We start from the raw sequence: 18,847 nt of genomic DNA on the forward strand, positions 1-18,847 counted from the left end.
ATGCCTGTAAACAGAGGAATGGATAAAGAAATTCAATATTGTTTTTGCTATATCTAGTGGATTTTAATATTTATGATTTTATTTTCAATCCTTCAGAAAGGTTTGTTTTTCTTCTTACTAATTTCCTCACTAACTCAAGGGTCACAGAGTAGCATTGTTTGCTTCAAGAAGGTTTTTTATTTTATTTCGTAAGCAACAGATTGGTCATTCAGTAGCATGTTATTTATGTTCATGTTGTTGTAACTTGTCTGTTGATTTTGCTTTATGGCATTTCATTTAAGAGAATGTATAGTAACTGTGTAATACAGACTATCATGTCCAGATGTGAAGCTAAAATGTAGTAGACATTTCTACTTCCAAATCAAAGACAGACTCCAAATGAAACTTAAATATATCTTGACGATAGGATGCTGGACTCTCTGCCATTGCCCATACCCCACAATGTCAGGATACATTTAAATAGCAAAATGATCGACTTATGACTGTTTATGAAGGACTATGCTATTGTAATGATGTAGGAGAAATCAGTGGGGGAGGGGATCCCAGAGATGATGGAACTGTATCATAAAATAATAAAACAAAATTTAAAAAGAAATTTTAGTACATCTACTTGATGGAATACTACTCAATCATAAAAGGAATGAAAACTTGCTGTTTGCAACAAAATGGACCCAGCTGGAAATCATTATGCTTATTGATTTCAGTCCCCCAAAACTAATATCATATGTTCTGTTTAATATGACAACCAATATGCAAAATACAATGTATACATATGTATGTAAACATGTATATGTATGCATATATTCATATAAATGAACTGTAAAAGGGAGACCTGCAGACTAGAAAATAAAGGTACTATTAAGTATGTATTTCTACTTCAGAATAAAAGTAGGATTCCAAGTCAAACTTCTAAATACACCTCTACATTTCGATACTAAGTTTTTTACCTTTGCCTATACTTAACCATGTCATGATACAACAAAATATCAGGAAGTTAAACTTGAAAGTTGTACCATGGGATTATACTATTGTGATAATACAGGGAAATATGGTGGTAGGGAAGATTGGGAGGGTGGAAGGGAAGGGTGAGGGATGAATCCCTCTACCTACAAACTGTATGGTGGAAAAAAATTTAAAAAAAAGTTATGTCTCAAAACATAGAGCAACAGTCAAAAAGCCTTTTTAAACTAAAAGATTTTACCCCCCAAAGATTTTAAATATCTAATGCTGAATTTATTTTATTCTGAAACTGTGTTTCAATTTAAGTTGATCTACAGTTGACACATATAATGATCATCATCAGAAAAGCACAGTGGAGAATGGAGACCATTAATATTGGTAGATTTAATCTGTTTCAAATAGAACAGGGAGAGACAGGCAGACACACACACACACAGCGTTTTCATCCAGTGGTACATGCTACAGATGGCTGCAATGTTCAGGCCTGGGCCATGTGATAACTATATTTTCCTCTTTGCCCTTGCCTTCTTTGGGCTTAAAAATAATCTGAAACCAGATCAACATGAGCCAGATCAATAAAAGGAGAACACTTAAGAATCAGGAGAGATGCAGACAGTTCGTCCTCCCATTCTGGTAAATTTTAAATGGTTATCACCTTTGTATAGGTTTATACTGTCTGCTTTTGTTTTCCCCATGTTATACCCAGACACTTCTCCAACCCATAAACACTGACATTCTGTTTACTGTGACTCATTTTTTTAATTCTCACTCTACTTTTCCTTAAAAAAAAAATCCATATGTGTGTTTGTATATATATATTTATCTCCTTTCCTCCCATATCATCAACAATCACTTCTTTGTAGATGTCTCTTCAATTTAGATGTACAGTCCTTTCTCCTCAACTACAAATGCTCTCCTACTTTTGGCCTGCTTAATTTGGCTGTTCAGCATGTGTCTCATACTTAAAGTCACACTTTATTTTGTTTTAATTTTAAGAATATAAGAATCTCATTTCTTTAGTATTTAAACCTCAGATGCGTATTCTACATAGTCATAACCCTTTTCTATTTTTATTGGAAAGGCAGATATACAGAGAGGAGGAGATATAGAGAAAAAGATCATCCATTCACTGGTTCATTCCCCAAGTGGCCATAAAGGCCGGAGCTGAGCTGGTCCAAAGGCAGGAGTCAGGAGCTTTCTCAGGGTCTCCCCTATGCATGCAGGATCCCAAGGCTTTGGACTTTCCTCAGATGCTTTCACAGGCCACAAACAGGAAGCTAGATCAGAAGTGAAGCAGCTGGGATATGGACTGGTCCCCATATAGGATCATGGTAGACACAAGGCAAGGATTTAGACACTAGACTATCGTGCTGGGCCCCACAAGGTCCTTTTCTTTACCAATTCTTTTGTTACATTGGTAAAGATCTTGTATTGTATTTCTATCCTAGGTCAGGCCCTACTTGTTCTCAGCTGTTACAGTGAAAATTTACCTGATCTTCATATTCTGTTACCTTCTTCTGTAGAAGAGATGCTGAGTTTACCTTTCCAAATTTCACCACTGATCAGGCTTTATGGTAGCTCAAGTAATGTCTGTGAACACCCATGGAGTACATAGAAAAAGCAACTAAATAGTTTGTTTTCCTTGAAGTTGAGCCTGATTTCTCTGATTGGAGGGTGATTGCTTTTCCCATATACTATGTAACAATGCTCAAATATTATCATATCCTTTAGACTAGAAGATCCTAGATTCAGATTTGTGAGCAGACTTTAGTAGATTCTCAAATATTTGCTGATAAAATAAAGAAACGGCTTTTCAGTTTGGTACCCTCTATGTATAGTATTGGGGATTTTCTCAGGACCCAGGGCATTGGAGATGCAGATTCCATGCTGCCCAGATTTATGTAACTAGTCAAATTTTGAGAAGGTACACATTTTTATAAACATAGAAAAATAAAATTATCCTATACCCTAGTGGCTAAAGTCTGCACATTATATGCACTGGGATCCCCTACGGGTGTCAGTTTGAATCCCGGCTGCTCCACTTCCTATCTGCTTGTGGCCTGGGAAAATAGTTGAGGATGGCCCAAAGCCTTGGGACCCCTTACACATGTGGGGACCCAGAAGAAGCTCCTTGCTCCTAGCTTCAGATTGGCTCAGCTCTGGTCATTGCCACCACTTGCAGAGTGAATCAGCAGATTGAAGATCCTTATCTCTGTAAATCTGACTTTCTAATACAAATAAAATCCTTTTTTAAAAAAAATCATAGGATGATACCAGATTCTATTTTTAATATGAAGTTTATTCTTTATTTGAAATCAAACAACAAAGTTTTAGTAGATTATTCCCGTTAAATTGAGTCAATCACTAGCTTTGATATTGTATAAAAAATATTTTTGACAAGATCAAATGTAGTATGAACTTAGTAGAATTATGAAAACATGGGCTCAGCATGATAGCTTAGTGGCTCAATCCTCACCTTGAAGGCATTGCAATCCCATATGTGTACCTGTTTGTGTCTCAGTTGCTCAGTTTCCCATCCAGCTCCATGCTTGGCCTGGGAAAGCAGTTGAGGATGGCCCAAAGTCTTGGGACCCTAGAAGAAGCTTCTTGCTCCTGTCTCCTGGCTCCTGGCTTCAGATTGGCTTAGATCCTGGCATTGTGGCCATTTTGGGAGAGCTTTCTCTCTCTGTCTCTCCTTCTCTTTGTAAAATCTGATCTCCCTTTCCAATAAAATAATATATCTTTTTTTAATAAAGAAAAACATAAATTAACATTTTAATGAAATCTTGATAAGTAAAAATTGAAGAGTGAGTCATAAATGAAAAAAGTTTGGGAAGGTGATAAATATCAAACATAATGCTCTTTAGGAGATGACAAGGGGTTCATGGGTTTTTAAAAAATATATATACACATATATATGTAGAATAATGCAGCTTTAAGAAAAGTTAGGGTAAAGGCTCCTTTTGAAAATGAAGGTTGTGGCTCTGTTGAATAAGGGCTAGAACAGAGATTTATTGATAATAGAAACAGTCTGAAATTGACATCTGGGGTTTTTGGGCGTTTTTAACCTTTATTTTGAATAGTTGTCAGATGTTATTGGCAGCTAGCCATTGCTTTTTCCCTTTTCTTCTCAAATATGTGTAAGTCACAGTAGTCATAGTAATAATGACAGAAGTCATCATTTAGTAATTCGACTAACAAAATGAGACTGGAAAGGTAATTTTACATGTTCAGGTGTAACATACTTGCTCAGAAAGCTGTGATTATTGAAAATGATCATTGATAAAATTTAAATATATGAGGGTTTTCATAAAAGCACATTTTTTTCTCTTCATATAGCTTCTCACATTTATTTCTAAGTTAGACTATCTCAATTTGAACATTATGTGGAGAATGATCATATATCTGAATGAACAAGCATGATACATATATTCTTAATATTTTGTGTTCCTTGAATATCATTTTAATTTTTTCACTTTAAATTTCAAATTTGTCATGGCAAATGTACTGTACATTTTGAGATTTTTGTAGTATTTTTGTAGTTGACCTTTTTTATGATTTAGTGCTTCTTTGGATTCTTTGAATACATAACAGCTTTTTTATTTTCAAAAATTTATTTTTTTTAATTTATTCTATGATGCAGTTCCATAACCACAGGAATTTTCTCCTCCCCTTTCCAAACTCCCCTCCCTGCACATATTTCCAATATATTATTATTATAGTTCTTCAAAAATAGTCATAAGTCCAGCATTTTGCTATTAAGTATATTCTGACATTGTAGGCATGGGAAGTAGCAGAGAGTTCAGCATCCTGTTGTCAAGATCTATTTAACAGTTTCATTGGGAGTCTATCTTTGATGTAGGAGAAGAGATGCATACTGCATCTCTATTATACAGCTCCTCTAGATGATTGTATATACATGCATGTTTACCTACATATCTATTGATCTTGTTTTCGTATGAGGGTTGCCTTACATCAGAGAGAACATATGGTATCTGTCCTTTTGGGATTGCCTATGGATACTACTCAGCTATTAAAAAGGGTAAAATTCTACCATTTGCAACAAAATGGTCCGTACTAGAGACTATTATGCTCAGTGAATTCATAGATTTTAAATTTACACTTAAATTATGTGACAGTGATTAAAAATACTTATAGTTTGATACAGGGGGTGGGGAAATACAAAGCATCTGAGCTCAAGTCCTGACTGTGTTTATTTTATTTTATTTTATTTTATTTTATTTTATTTTAAGATTTATTTATATTTTATTGCAAAGTCAGATATACAGAGAGACAGAGAGGAAGAACTTCCATCCATTGATTAACTCCCCATGTGGCTGTAACTGCTGAAGCTGAGCCAATCTGAAGCCAGGAGCCAGGGTCGTCTTCTGGGCCTCCCATGTAGGTGCAGGGATCCAAGGCTTTGGGCCATCCTTGACTGCTTTCCTAGGCCACAAGCAGGGAGCTGGATGGGAAGTGGGGCTACCAGTATTAGAACCAGCTGCCATATGTGATCCTGGTGCATTCAAGGCAAGAAGTTTAGCCACTAGGCTATCACATTCGGCCCATCTTATTTTTTTTTTTAAAGATTATTTGTTTTTATTGGAAAGGCAGAGTTAGAAGAAAAGACAGGGAGGGAGATCTTCCAGCTGCCGGTTTGCACCCCACGTGGCTGCAATGGCCAGAGCTGGGCCTGGCTGAAGCCAGGAGTCAGCAGCTTCTTGTTGATCTCCCACGTGAGTGCAGGGTCCCAAGTACTTAGGCTGTTCTCTACTGCTTTCTCAGGTTCATTAGCAGGAAGCTAGATAGTAAATGGAACAGCCAGGACACAAACTGGTATCCATAAGGGATGCTGACATTGCAGATGGGGAGGTAGCTTACTATGCCACCATGTTGGCCCCCTGTCTTAAATTTTTATATAACTTCTTAGGGACTTTATTTCCTGATCCATGAAACAGTATCTTTCTAAAAGTGTCTAGGCTAGGATGAAATAATTCTCTGTTATGTCACAAAATACTTGACCCAAAATACTTATTCCACAGACAATAATTTCTTTCCCTTGCACCAGTCAGAGGTAGGCAGGTGGTATAAATGTAAGAAATATTCAGAAGGTAAGATATAGAAGCATAGTAATGGGAGCACAGAATTTTAGATAAGAAGGCTTGGATACTGCCATTTGGTAGTTTGTGATCTGAAGAAAATCATGTACCAGAAACAACCATATAACTTTCATGGTATTCAGATACTCATTCTGGTGTGTTCCCGTATATAAAAACTACCTATTCACCACTATACACATTAAAAATAAGTAAATCAAAAAATAATCCTCCAGGATGTCTAGATGATTTACAGTTACTGTATTTCACTTATGGATATAAGCATAATAATTGTGAAACCTATCAATAGTGAGTGACCTTGTAAATGAAAGAGAAAAAATTTCTATGACCTAAGGTTACATATACACAGATGTGTTTCAAGCATTTGAAATAGAACAAATGCTCACATTTTCTGAGGATTGGGGGGTAAATATTATAATGTTGCCTGAGTTTTCGACACCATTAATAACTCCCAAGATTAGAAGCTCCCTTTTCTTTTGTCAGGTTTGAACCCTGTTAGTGATTATTGAGTTCTTCTATGCTTGCCCTACATACCCTACAGTCAGAAGGAAACAGTAACAATAGCAGCAACAACAAAACTCCATTCTTCTCTGAAAAGAACCAACATAAGCAAGGCCACAAGCATTTGAACAAAGCAGGAGGGGACACTTGAGGCAGAGTCATGGAGGAACAAGGGAATTGGCTGTCCTCCTCTACTTTTTAATCAAACCAGCATGGGCACTATGTTAGTTAAATTCTGTTCTATAGACACAAGTCAGGCCTTATCAGGCTGCATAGTTAATATTTAATTAGAATAAAGCAACACTTTGGCAGCAGCTACAACATGCCCTGAATAAAGTGTCTTTGCTTCTGATCAAAGGTAGATACTTTGTTAACTAGCACAATGCATGTTAGAAAAGGTTGAATTGCTAAAAATAGTTTTCACAAAGTGTAATAATGAATCTTGAAAACGATCTCTCCATGGTGAAATCTGTTCTAGTTAGAATCTATGAGTTACTTAATATAATTTTTTAAAGATCTATTTTTATTTTATTTTATTATTGGAAAGGCTGCAATGGCCAGAAGCTGAGCTGATCTGAAACCAGGAGCCATGAATTTATTCCAGGTCTCCCAAGCAGGTGCAGGGTCCTAAGGCTTTGGTCAATCCTCACCTGCTTTCCTAGGCCACAAGCAGGGAGTTAGATGGGAAGTGGAGCAACCGGGACACAGAGCACCAATATGGAATCCCAGGCTTGAAAGGCGAGGACTTTGGCCACTAGTCTGTTGTGCTAGGTCCTTAATATAATTATATTTTAGAGATAAATCTATCCCCTGTAAGATTCTAGTGGTCTGCCACCTTGGAGAAGCTCAGCTAGACCATTGCCAAAATGGTCCTGCAACATTATGCAGAATATTACATTATTAGATCAGTTGTGCTGCTGAGCAAATTTAATATTTTTCCCAGGTAAAATTTTCTAGCAAAGATTTTTTTAAAAAATTTATTTTTTACTTGAAAGGCTGATTTTTAGAGAGAAGGAATGAGAGAGAGAGAGAGCTTCTGTTGGCCGGTTCATCAGGTCTCCCATGTGGGTGCAGGGTCCAAGGCCTTGAGTCATCCTCAAATGCTTTCTTAGACCATAAGCAGGGATGTGGATGGGAAGCAGGACACTAGGATTCACAACTTGTACCCATAGTAGATGTTGGTGCTACAGGCAGAGAATTAGCTTTTTGAGCCACTGTGCAGGCACCATAGAGATTTTCTGAATATATGTACATATGTGCATAGATACGCACACAATAGATTTGCACACAATACAATTCAAACTTCTTCAGGTGTATTGCATGGGTTGCACGTCTTCTTGTTAATAAATATATGTATGTGGAATGTATTGTGGAATCAAATAGTGAGGGAGTAAGTGATCTACTCTTAACCATTGCATTGCCTCAATTGCCCAAAGGAAGACGAAAATCATACATGATCATATTATATCAGATCTCAACAGCTGTGTTTGTCCAAATATCAGCTTCTCATTCTGTGAGGAATTCTGCATGTTCCATTCAAATGGAAGTAGCAATACTGCATATGTTAAATTAGTCCACCCTGTGATAGCAATTGCTTCCTGAGCTAAGAAACCTGGACTTCATCTAGCAAGCAAAGCGGGGAAATTGTTTTAAAAAGCAAATGACAATAAATTTCTACATAGAAATGTAATTCTGCTAGAGTATGAAGGATAAGGTGGAAGGAGAAACAGTAAAAGCAAGATAGTAGTTGAGGAAGCTGAGACTAGGCAGTTGCATTAACAGAAAAAATAAGTCTATTTCAAGAGGTTCTATTGACTCGCCTCCATAATTAATTGAAAATGGCAGATGAGGAGAAAGTGTGAGTAGCAAACTAAAGGATGACATAAGAAACTGATGTCTAAAATGGAGAGGGATGAAAAATCAGTATGGGTGGTGGTAGAAGTGATTTAAACCTGTGGTTTAGACTTGGTAGATGTTACTAATAGGCTATTGGGAAAAAAACACCATTACATCAAGAGAGCTTAGAGTGGGAGATTTAGAGTTATGTGCTTTTTTTCCCCCCACGAATGCAATGTAAATGTGTAACACCTCAAAGTGGAGTGTTGTGATTTTAGTTGAGAAATGCTGTGGCCTGAAATCAGGGGAAATAATAAACTAGAAGGTTATACATAGGACAAGCAGAGTGGTAAACAAACCGATCAAGCAAAGCATAAAGATGCTTTTTCTTGTAAAAAATAAAAGTCATCATAATGGTTTGAAATAATAATCAATCAATACATTTTCTAATAACCGGAAAATGACTGGTAGACTATAGGACTGATGCCAAATTCTCCAACTTCTAGTCAGATGCAATGCATGCAATTCTGGGGGCTTAGAATGTTTTAGAACTGGCCTTTTTCCCCACCTTTAAAAAGATTTTATTTATTTTTGTTTGAAAGGCAGATTTACAGAGAGAAGGAGAAACCCAAAAGAAGGTTTTTCATCTGCTGCTTCACTCCCCAAGTGGCTGCAGTGGCTAGAGCTGAACTGATTCAAAGTCAGGAGTCAAGAGCCTCTTCTGGGTCTCCCACATGAGTGTAGGGTCCCAAGAATTTCAGCCATCCTCTGCTATTTTTCCAGGCCATAAGCAAGGAAATAGATCAGCAGTGCATCAGCTGGGACACAAACTGGCACCTATATGGAATGTAGGCAATACAAGGTGCAGGATTAGCTCACTGAGTCACAGTGCTGGCCTTATAGGCCTGGCTTTAAATCATTTCTCTTTGGTTGATCCTCTGAGTATCAATCAAGTAGTGAAAACAGCATTTAAGAAATTATCAGTAAATGGTCAACGAATTTGTTATTGTATCACTACAGTAGAACATTATTTCAAATATTAACATTCATTTGCTGTTCTTCACATTCTATGCCTCTCTTTATTTCTGAGAGTTGTGAGTAATTCTATCAGGGGAGGTAATATGGTAGTCAAGAATAAAGAAGGTATTACTTAGTTGTGACTGCTAGTTTACATTATTTTAAAGCCAACACAAGATTCTGGAAAGCCTGGGTTTTCTCTTCACAGCAGATAAATTCTTCTCCATTAGAAGATTAGCTAGTATCCATTTAAAATACATGAGCAGAAGGATCTTACAGGATGCCACTCAGGTTTAGAGGCCTTTTGGATTTCCCCATGTAGGAAACGAGGATGACAGATATTCCTATAGTTTGAAGCAGAATCTGAAATTAAGTATTTTTGTACTTTTTCCCAAGGAAGATACTGGGAAACTTATGTCAAAAATGTAACCTTCATGTTAAAAAGGCAATGCGTGAAGATGATTAATTTTTAATGGATAGCTTAATTTGAGTGTAGCAGAGTTCATGGTGTTAGCAAAACCAAGAATGGTTGAAATTAACAAGATGGAATGTCTAGGTGCATGTGTGAAATTTCTGATGAGAGGCCATACAAAGGATCTTGGGCTTGAGTAATCCGTTCTCAGCGTCTGCAAAGACTGGGCAGTAGTAGCTCAGGTGAGGATGGGGTGGTTTTTTTCTTTCACCAGGATCTGTATGTGAGGTCCCCAAACCAGTTTTCTTGGGGAAAACAGAAGGTTAATGTAAGATCCCTATTTTTTTTAAATTCTAGTTACAGTTTCATTCTAATTATATTTCTTTGTTTTAAATTTTATTTTTGATGATGTTTACAAAGTTGATGAGGGTGGGAAGGGTCAAGGATCAGGGGAAAGTGGGCAAGACCATTGTTTTCACTTTTTCTTTTTCTTTTTCCTGTATCTGGGGGAGGGGAGGATACAATGGGAAAGACCATGCCCACCCTACTCAGTACTTGATGTCACCCCAGGGTTCCCATAGAGAGCATGTTCTGAGAATTCTGCTCAAGTGGTTTTGATAGTTCTGAGATGTTGATTTTATTGCTCTACAGATGAGGAAATCTTTCCAAGGTCAATTGGCTGAGATAGTCCAACTCAGAGTCTCCATTCACCCAGGAGTTTGCTTTCAAGTTTCGCTGGGGTAGTTGATCAATTTGTTCTGCCCTTCTTCCTCTGCTGTGGGTGCTGTGGGTGCTGTGGCCCAGCCCGACCTTGGCCACCACACATTCAGCCTTCACATACACCAAGGGAAACTAAAACCCAGTCAGAACGATCCCCAATAATCCCTACTGGACCAGTCCCCAGCTCTGGTTCCTGTGCCTGCCAACATGTGCAGCGGACTGGTCTGATCTGTCCCACATCCCATTCAGCTCTCATACACCTCATTGGATGTTGAAGCCTAACTCAACCCAATTGATTCCACCCTGCAGCCCATGCTCATGCCAGTGGGTGCCACCACCTATCTATCCAAGCCTGTATCCAGTCCTGCTTCTCAGGTTCACCAGTGGGGGCTGCAGGTCATCAAAGTGGTGTCCACAGCTTCCCCACTGGACCGGCCATCATGAGCAGTGACCCATCAGGGAAGTCCCCACTACTCCCCTACTGAGCGTGCACAATCACCCTCCTCCATTTCATGTGTGCTGTACTGTGCTGTGCTGCAACCCAGTCTGGCATGGCCTTTGTTACCTCAGCATTTGCCAATGGGTGCTATAGCCTGGCCTGGCCTAGCCTTGCCTGGCCCTGTCTGCCCCGTTCTAGCTTGCACTGGTTGGTACTGCTGTCCAACCCAGCACAATCAGACCCCACTCCCAACTCTAATGTAAACTGGCTGGTGATGCAGCTAGACCCAGCCTGTCCCGCACCATCCTGGTTTTCAGAACTGCCAGTGCGTGTTACGAACTGGTGTTGCGTGGCCTGCTCCCAGACCTGAGCCACACTTAATGCGGGCTGGTACTATAACCTGATTTTGTCTGGGCTGTTTGTTGCCTTGGATCTTGCGCTCACCTGTAGGGGCTGTACCCTGATGAAAGAGTTCCCCAAGCTCCTTGTTGGGTCTCCTCCAAGTGGCAGATGACCCCTATTTTTAATATAGAGTTAATCCAATAGGAGCTGAATTCCAAACCAGGTGTGAGTGAATTATCTTGGAATAGCAAGGTTATGACTCCTCTTAAAATGTTTTAAAGAGATTTATTTTATTTATTTGAAAGGTAGAGTGATAAAGACGGGGAGACCAAGATATAAAAAGACCTTCCATCCTCTGCTCTACTCTCTAAATGGCCAAAACAACCAGGGTGAGCCATACTGAAGTCAGGAGCCTGGATCTCCATTTATGCCTCCCATGGGGATAGGTAGGAGCCCAGAAACTTGAGCCATCACCCACTCTCTACCGGGATGCATTATAGCATGATGCAGGTTTTGGAATTAGACTAGCAAAGACCCAAACTAGCTTTTCAATGTGGGCATTCAAGGTGTTGTGCCACAATGCCTGCTGTAACATTTTTGCCATCAGTGGAAATGGGAACTTGAGATCCAAGTTGAATAGCTTCAGAGCATTAGAGTTTAAAGCAATTTACATATTTTTAAGACACGTATTTTAAGCTTATTTAACTTATTATCATTGTAACTGTAGTATGATTCTGATAGAATAGTATATCTTAAAGTTCTAAGGTCACATGAGATGTGGTAAGAGAGGTGAAGGGCAAGACTCTGACAGGAATAGGTTACTGTAAATACAGGGATAGTGTACATGTGATTGAATCTGTAGTAAGTGCATTTTTTGTCTTTTTGGAGTTACTAATGCAATAACATTATCCAGAGAATAAGTTTGTTATCTTGGTTTTCTTTGGGTTTAACGTATTCACATTGGCATCTCAAGGGAAACTGTAATAAATCTTCGATTGTGTTCAAGATGGCCCACGGGACCGGTCCTAACAATTTCTCAATGTTTCTTAGCTATATTAGCTTAATGAGAGAGCCATCTTCAGTTACAATACTATTTGTTAGTATTTGTTAGCTTTATTTTCTTACTTAAAATGCATTAGAAAACCTGAAGACTACAGTTTCAGAGTAGCAATGAAATCCAGTTAAGGTTAGTCTAGGAATTCATTGAAAGATTTACATATCACTTGACTCTGCAAAGAAACTTTATGTCACTGAATTTTTAGCTGCATATGACTCATATATTTTTCATTATATACCATTATTTTTCTAATTCAGAAAATGACATACTGAATTGGACATTTATAGTTGGGGTAAAATATTTTTCATTCAGGGCCTAAAAGTGGCAAATCAGTTAATAGTTATGCTAGACTTGTTAGCATAAACTGCCTTTTCAAATAATATCTATTAATTATGCAAAACCCAGAATATTTTAGATTAAAAGGAACATGCTAAATTTAAGAAAAATAGAGACTTAGAGTTTAATAAAATAAAGGCTTTGAAAAAAAGCTTTTTTTCAAATACCATTTTGACCATTTATATTAATTCTTGTGTTACCATCTTGAGTAACTTATTTAACTGGTGGGAGACTCAGTTGACTTACCAGTAAAATAAAGGTTGTACTATTGACCTCAGAATTTTTGTGAGACTGGGCAAGAATGATTTGAAAATGTCTAGCACTTTGCTTGATACCTACATAAGAATAATTTTGGCACTGACAATTTTCTCCTAACTCTTTGAAACAGTGGCAAAGAAAAATAACAACTGTTATGAGTAGATAAGAAAGACAGGTAGGAAATCAGCACTTAAAACTTAAAAAGAAAAAAAAGCACTAGATCACTAGATTTTCTGCAGCTCAGATATTGTCCCAGTTAGTGGTTGGGACAAATTCTAAAATGTTTGGTACAGTTTCCTACCAGTGATCAACCTAATAGGAACAAATTGAGATTCATTTCAATCTACTGGGCTAGGAAAACAATTAAAAGAGACACTCCTTACCTTTAGAAGGGTAAATTTGGCCTTTCAGTAGTGATTACAAGGTGAGAGAAAATGAACTCTGATGGCAGTGCAATCAGTGTTTGTAATAAGTGCTGTATGGAACACAGTTCTAAAAAGAGTAGGTGTTGCTTAAAATTTTCAGGAGAAAGTATCTATTGGATCCAAAGCAACATACACACATACATACATACATACATACATACATATATATATATATATTTTTTAAAGATCAATTAATTCACAAAATGAATTTTGAAAGTGTTTTAAGACCTGTTGCCAGTGGCTGTATAGATAACTTTTCTTTCCCCTCAGTGTAACAATGGCAGGATACAAGGATGTTCAGAAAGAATATTTAGAGGGAATGAACTCATCTTACCACCATCTAGTTCTTCTGCTCCAAAATGATTCCTGTAGAACAGCATGATTTCTATTTTATAGCACTTGTAGATGGTTACCAAGCAAACCAGCAGTAAGAGGATAGCACCAAGCCCTCCAGCAAGTTCAACTGTGTACATTAGCTCTAGAAAAAAAAAATTAACAGCAAATTTATGGTATTCACATCCAAAATCATAAGTTCAATTTAATTTAGCAGTTCCTTTATGAGACAAGATATGAGAGATTGCTTAGGACAGCACTTTCCCATTTTGCTTGAGAATTTGACCTTTTGATAACTTTCTATTTCTGTTTCCTTGGTAACTGGATAAGGTAGTATATAGTAACCATGTTGCTAAGCAACATTGCTTATGATGAACTTTGGTTTACAGATTGCATTTGTATTGAGAGAATTATAAATACCTGATTGGAAAGTATAATATTTCATGAGTTTTCATGAGTGCAGCAAGTTATATTTATGTCTAAACATATCTTGTGGAGATCCTATAAGCTATGTTTATCCAAATGGAACAATGGTTCCAATGATATGAATCTTTTAAGCTAGGACAGTTTCTGTACTTTGTGTGAACTTAGAGAGGGTTCACTTTAGCTGTAATTTGAGCGTTAAAATCCAAGGAGGGTGAGGGGGTCAAAGAGCCCTCTTCCTGGAGGACTCTGTGGACTGTTGCATTGTATTGGGATGGCTGCCTAATGAATGCTGTCTGTTGACTTCTGCCAGCAGTAATGGCTCCTGGGCTGTATCTTACTGAATAAATTGACACTGAGATGGTTTTCTTTACTTTTGGAGACTGTATGCTTATCTGAGTTTAAGAAGTAGATTCCTCAATCAATGGCACCAGAGAATATGTTGTAGCATTTTCCTTTCATTAACTTCTCTCAATCTTTTTCTCTTTGTTTGCTTGCATTTATACTAAGAATGTAAAATAATGTGAAATGTGGAATACAAAATAATAGTCCCACCAGCTTTATCTGTTGACTCTTGTGAATAATCATGTAAGACAGTACTAAAGAAGTACCAAGAAGAAAACAAACAAAAAAATGTTCTTCAGTACAGTTTCCTTCTATTATTGATCTAGAAAGGATCAGTATGTACTATGTAGATAATAATGTGGGGTGCAGTGTGTCTTGTTCTCTCAGAATATGAGTTAAACTCCAACATTTGCAGAAACATGCATAAAGATCTGATTTACGGCTGGGGCGAGTTGTGCATCTGCATAATCAGATTTGAAACACATTGGATTTGATGGAGGAGATATATAGATTCTTGCTTTCTTCCAAAGTGATTCTTAAAGATTCTAGTGTGTTAAAACTTGTAATTTACCATTCTAAAATTTCTTGAATAAGAGCAGAAATGGAAAAATAATCAGAACCCCTTAACTGCCACTCCCAAGCATTGCTAGTGAAAGTACTCTATGATAGTATTAAATTGAAAAATCTGGGTGTTTCCTAATAAACATTAATGCCCACTATGAATAGGACTTTCATTCCTAGATATTCATCTAGATATTCATCTAGAACATATATAAGCAGATATCCACAAGAAGGCTTTTATAAGAACATTTACTAATTTTTCTTATCATAGCCACAACTGCAAGCAATCCAAGTGTTCATTAACAGGAGATGATGAACAACTATTGTATGTTCACATAACATACTCAACAATGAAAACAATGAACTGCAGATACACATGGTTTGCATGAATTTCAGAAAATTGTGAGGTGAACGATGCCAGATGAAAGTAACACCTTCCATATGATTCTATTCAAATTAAGTATGAGAACAAATCAAAATGATTCATAGTAATCTTAAACAGAAAGTGGATGCTTTGGTGGTAGGTGAAGAGGAAATTAATTGTAAAGATACAAGAGGAAACTTCCGAGGAAATTTCTGAGGGTAAAAAAAATGTTTCACACTTTGATTTGGGCATCACTAGACAAGTCTGAACACTTAGGATCTATGCATTTTGTCTCATATTAATTGAATATAAATTGTGTAAAAAATTGATGGTTTTTAGAAAGCAGTTGCAAATTATAACCTAAGGCCTGTGTGGGAAGAAGCTCTAAGGAGAACTAGGAAGGGCTTGTGTTGTACAGTGTATTCAGTCACCACTTGCAAAACTGGCGCCTATTTCAGAATGCTGGTTTGAGTTCTGGCTGCTTCGTTTCCTGTCCAGCTCCTTGCTAATGAACCTTGGGAGGCAAGTACTTGGTCCTCCACCAACTACATAGGGGGCCAAGATGGAGTCAATCTTTCAAATGTACATATGTATATATATTCACGTATATATATTTTTGTAACTAGATATGTGTATATGTATATATAGTTTTAAATAGAAGCTACGAGTCAGGACAGCCATACTGCTGTAGATAACTGGCATAGCAGGGACTGATTTGTCTGTGGTGCTCTCAAGCATACTTGGTGTAAAATGTCATAAGACTCCATGTCTAGTCAAATAGTTTCGGACATAGTCTGAGGTATAATCCTATAAATTAAATTTATTTTATTAAAAACTCATTTTCTTCATATGGTATTCATAATATTGTTCTCTATAAACTTTTTTGAAATATTTGGAACTCAAATATGCAAATTCCAGAAAATGTGTATGACAATGTTTTATTTTAGAAAATGAATTCTAAGTTGCATTATTCCCAATGCTAATTTGTCATGAGTCATTCAAACAATCATGTATACTACCTAAAATAATTTATTTACCTGATTAGTCAATAGAATTATCTGAACTGTAATAAGAAAAAGAAAGAGTTGATGCATCTTAGCAATTACAGAAATGGTATTGCATCACTTGAATCACTCATGGAGAAAGAGCAATAAGCAAGAAAAACCTCTTAAGAACCATAGTCATTTATTACTGTATACAACAAAAGAGTATAATATGCCTATATAGTTTATATATGTAGGTTGATTTTTTTTCCATCTGATTTGACCTGATTTTATGGGATTATATAGCATGAATAAACTCTCCCAAAGAAAATGGCACATTTGATTTTGTCTTCACATTCTTTTGCTTAAAGTCAGACACATTAGTATAAGTGATACTTATTATCACTTATCCATTGGGTCAGCACAAAATTACTAGGGTTAATTTTACTGTACAGTCAAAGGAAATGATTTGGGTCCATTGCTGTATTTTATCTTACATTCCATTGTGAATGGTGTTTCCCCAGCAAATGTCATTTTCCCTTTGAAATGAGATCTGCTTTTCAGCTTTAGTTCAAGTTGCCTGGAGTGGCAGCATTTAAAAAATAAGAAAAAGTTTCCATTTCAGGACAATTCAACATCTGAGGATGGAAAGAGAAAGTACAGACCTTTAAAATCTGTTTAGCCTTTGTGTTGTTTTGTTAAAATGATAGACTCTGTACCCTTTAAGGGACTGAGACTGAATATTGAAAATTGTAAAACAAAATCATGTAGCAAAACCTAAGGGAAACTGGCATTTGGTTAAGCACAACAAATGAACAAGTGCCAAAGAGTTACATTTAAGGGCACCAGCAGTCATTTAGTTACAGGCAATTAACAATAGTCCTTGGAAAGCTCCAGTATGGTCTAAGGAAAAACACATTGATTATTGCTGCTGTAGTAGACTGCTTTCGGAATAAATTGCTTCAATTTAAAACTAGATTTGCTACAAGCATTTTGAGCAATGACTACAATTTTTTTCTTATCAAGACAGTTGGAGCAAGCAACCCTCTAAAAGAAACAGCTAATTAAAATAAAGCACATGCCATCTCTTACTATATTGGATTACATTGTAAATAATAAATGCATTTGGTTTACACTAATCTTGCTGCAATTACCTAGTATAGTTTAGGATCCTATTTCCCTATCTTTTGTTGGCTTGTACCTGATGTTTGTTTTCAAGCATTTTTTTTTTCTGTTAGAAATCTTTGAAGAAGATTTTAGTAAAGTGAAGCTTATATATATTTTTGAACTTTTGGAGTTTTAATCTCTGTTGTCTCTTTTTAGAATACCAGAATTAGTATATATGATATATGACATGATACATTTTATATATAGTATATATTCACCCACATCTAAAGTATAAGTAAGGATTTTTGAAAACATTTTCTTATATTAATTATCAAAAACTTGATTCATTCATTATATAAACTCATTTGGATTATGCTGTCTTGATTTATATTCAGTATACAAGTTTATGTTGAAAATGCTTGATAGACATTATAGTGATCTCAGTCTATTTATTAGACTCACCAAGCACTTTTCTTCTTCTCTCATTGTGTTATAAAGAGCTAAAGTTTGTAAGGGTTTATCCATCCACATAAATTCACATGCATATTTATTTCTCTGGAGCAGCATAACTTATTTGTTCCTGGCAAGAAGATAATTATGCTCTGCCTACAAAGATATTCAACTCAATTCTACAATACATCAATGCAATTTAGAAGCAGTTATGATTTTTTTTTTTGGTAATGCATTAAAAAACCAAATTGCTATTCACATAACACCAAGAAAATGTTTTGGGAGGGTATAAATTATTATGTAAGGACAACAGATTTTCTTCTTAAAAAGATTTTCTTTTGTGAAATAAGGCAGGACATACTAGATCAAATTGTCAAAAAAGAAAATAGTTTTTGAATGGAGCAGTTGGATCTGTTAACCAAATATTTGGACAAAAGGTTCAAAGTAGTCCCTTTTACTATTTTGGAACAAGGTTTGCAGCCAAAGCATCAAATTAACTTTTACTCTCGGACAATCTGGAATGCAAACATGATTGATTGTAGGCTAAGACCTATCAGTAAGACCTACTTAGCCTCAGATCCAACAAGCATTTTGAACTTGTTCAGGGCAATGAATATTGAAAATGAAAAAGAAAAAGTAAAGATGTATTTTTTTTGCACTTTGTTGGAACCTACTCTTGTAATGTGCCTTTTCTCTTCTAAATTGGAGAAGAATGGTGTTATCCTGTCAGGGTCCCTTGACCAGCAAGTCAAACCCGGACACTTGTTGTCTTTGCGGAGCCTTTATTGTGGAGAAGACACAGCAAAACCGGCGCGCGGTGGGCGTGCGGCAGCCGCCGTGCAGCCGCGCAGCAGCCACACC

The 18,847-nt window shown here is 36.7% G+C and overlaps 1 protein-coding gene across 1 annotated transcript in view; it reads right to left on the reverse strand.

Moving 5' to 3' along the window:
• The window catches only part of IL1RAPL1 (interleukin 1 receptor accessory protein like 1), a 1,237,397-nt gene that overhangs the window by 5,303 nt on the left and 1,213,247 nt on the right, over nucleotides 1-18,847 (reverse strand). Inside the window, exon 9 of the mRNA XM_041000130.1 lies at nucleotides 13,755-13,898. Coding sequence (XP_040856064.1) covers nucleotides 13,755-13,898 — 144 coding nt within the window. The remainder of the gene's footprint in view (nucleotides 1-13,754; nucleotides 13,899-18,847) is intronic.

Source organism: Ochotona curzoniae, unplaced genomic scaffold (genome assembly GCF_017591425.1).
Source record: "Ochotona curzoniae isolate NIBS_2020 unplaced genomic scaffold, NIBS_Ocur_1.0 contig_1274, whole genome shotgun sequence".
Classification (NCBI taxonomy): domain Eukaryota; kingdom Metazoa; phylum Chordata; class Mammalia; order Lagomorpha; family Ochotonidae; genus Ochotona; species Ochotona curzoniae.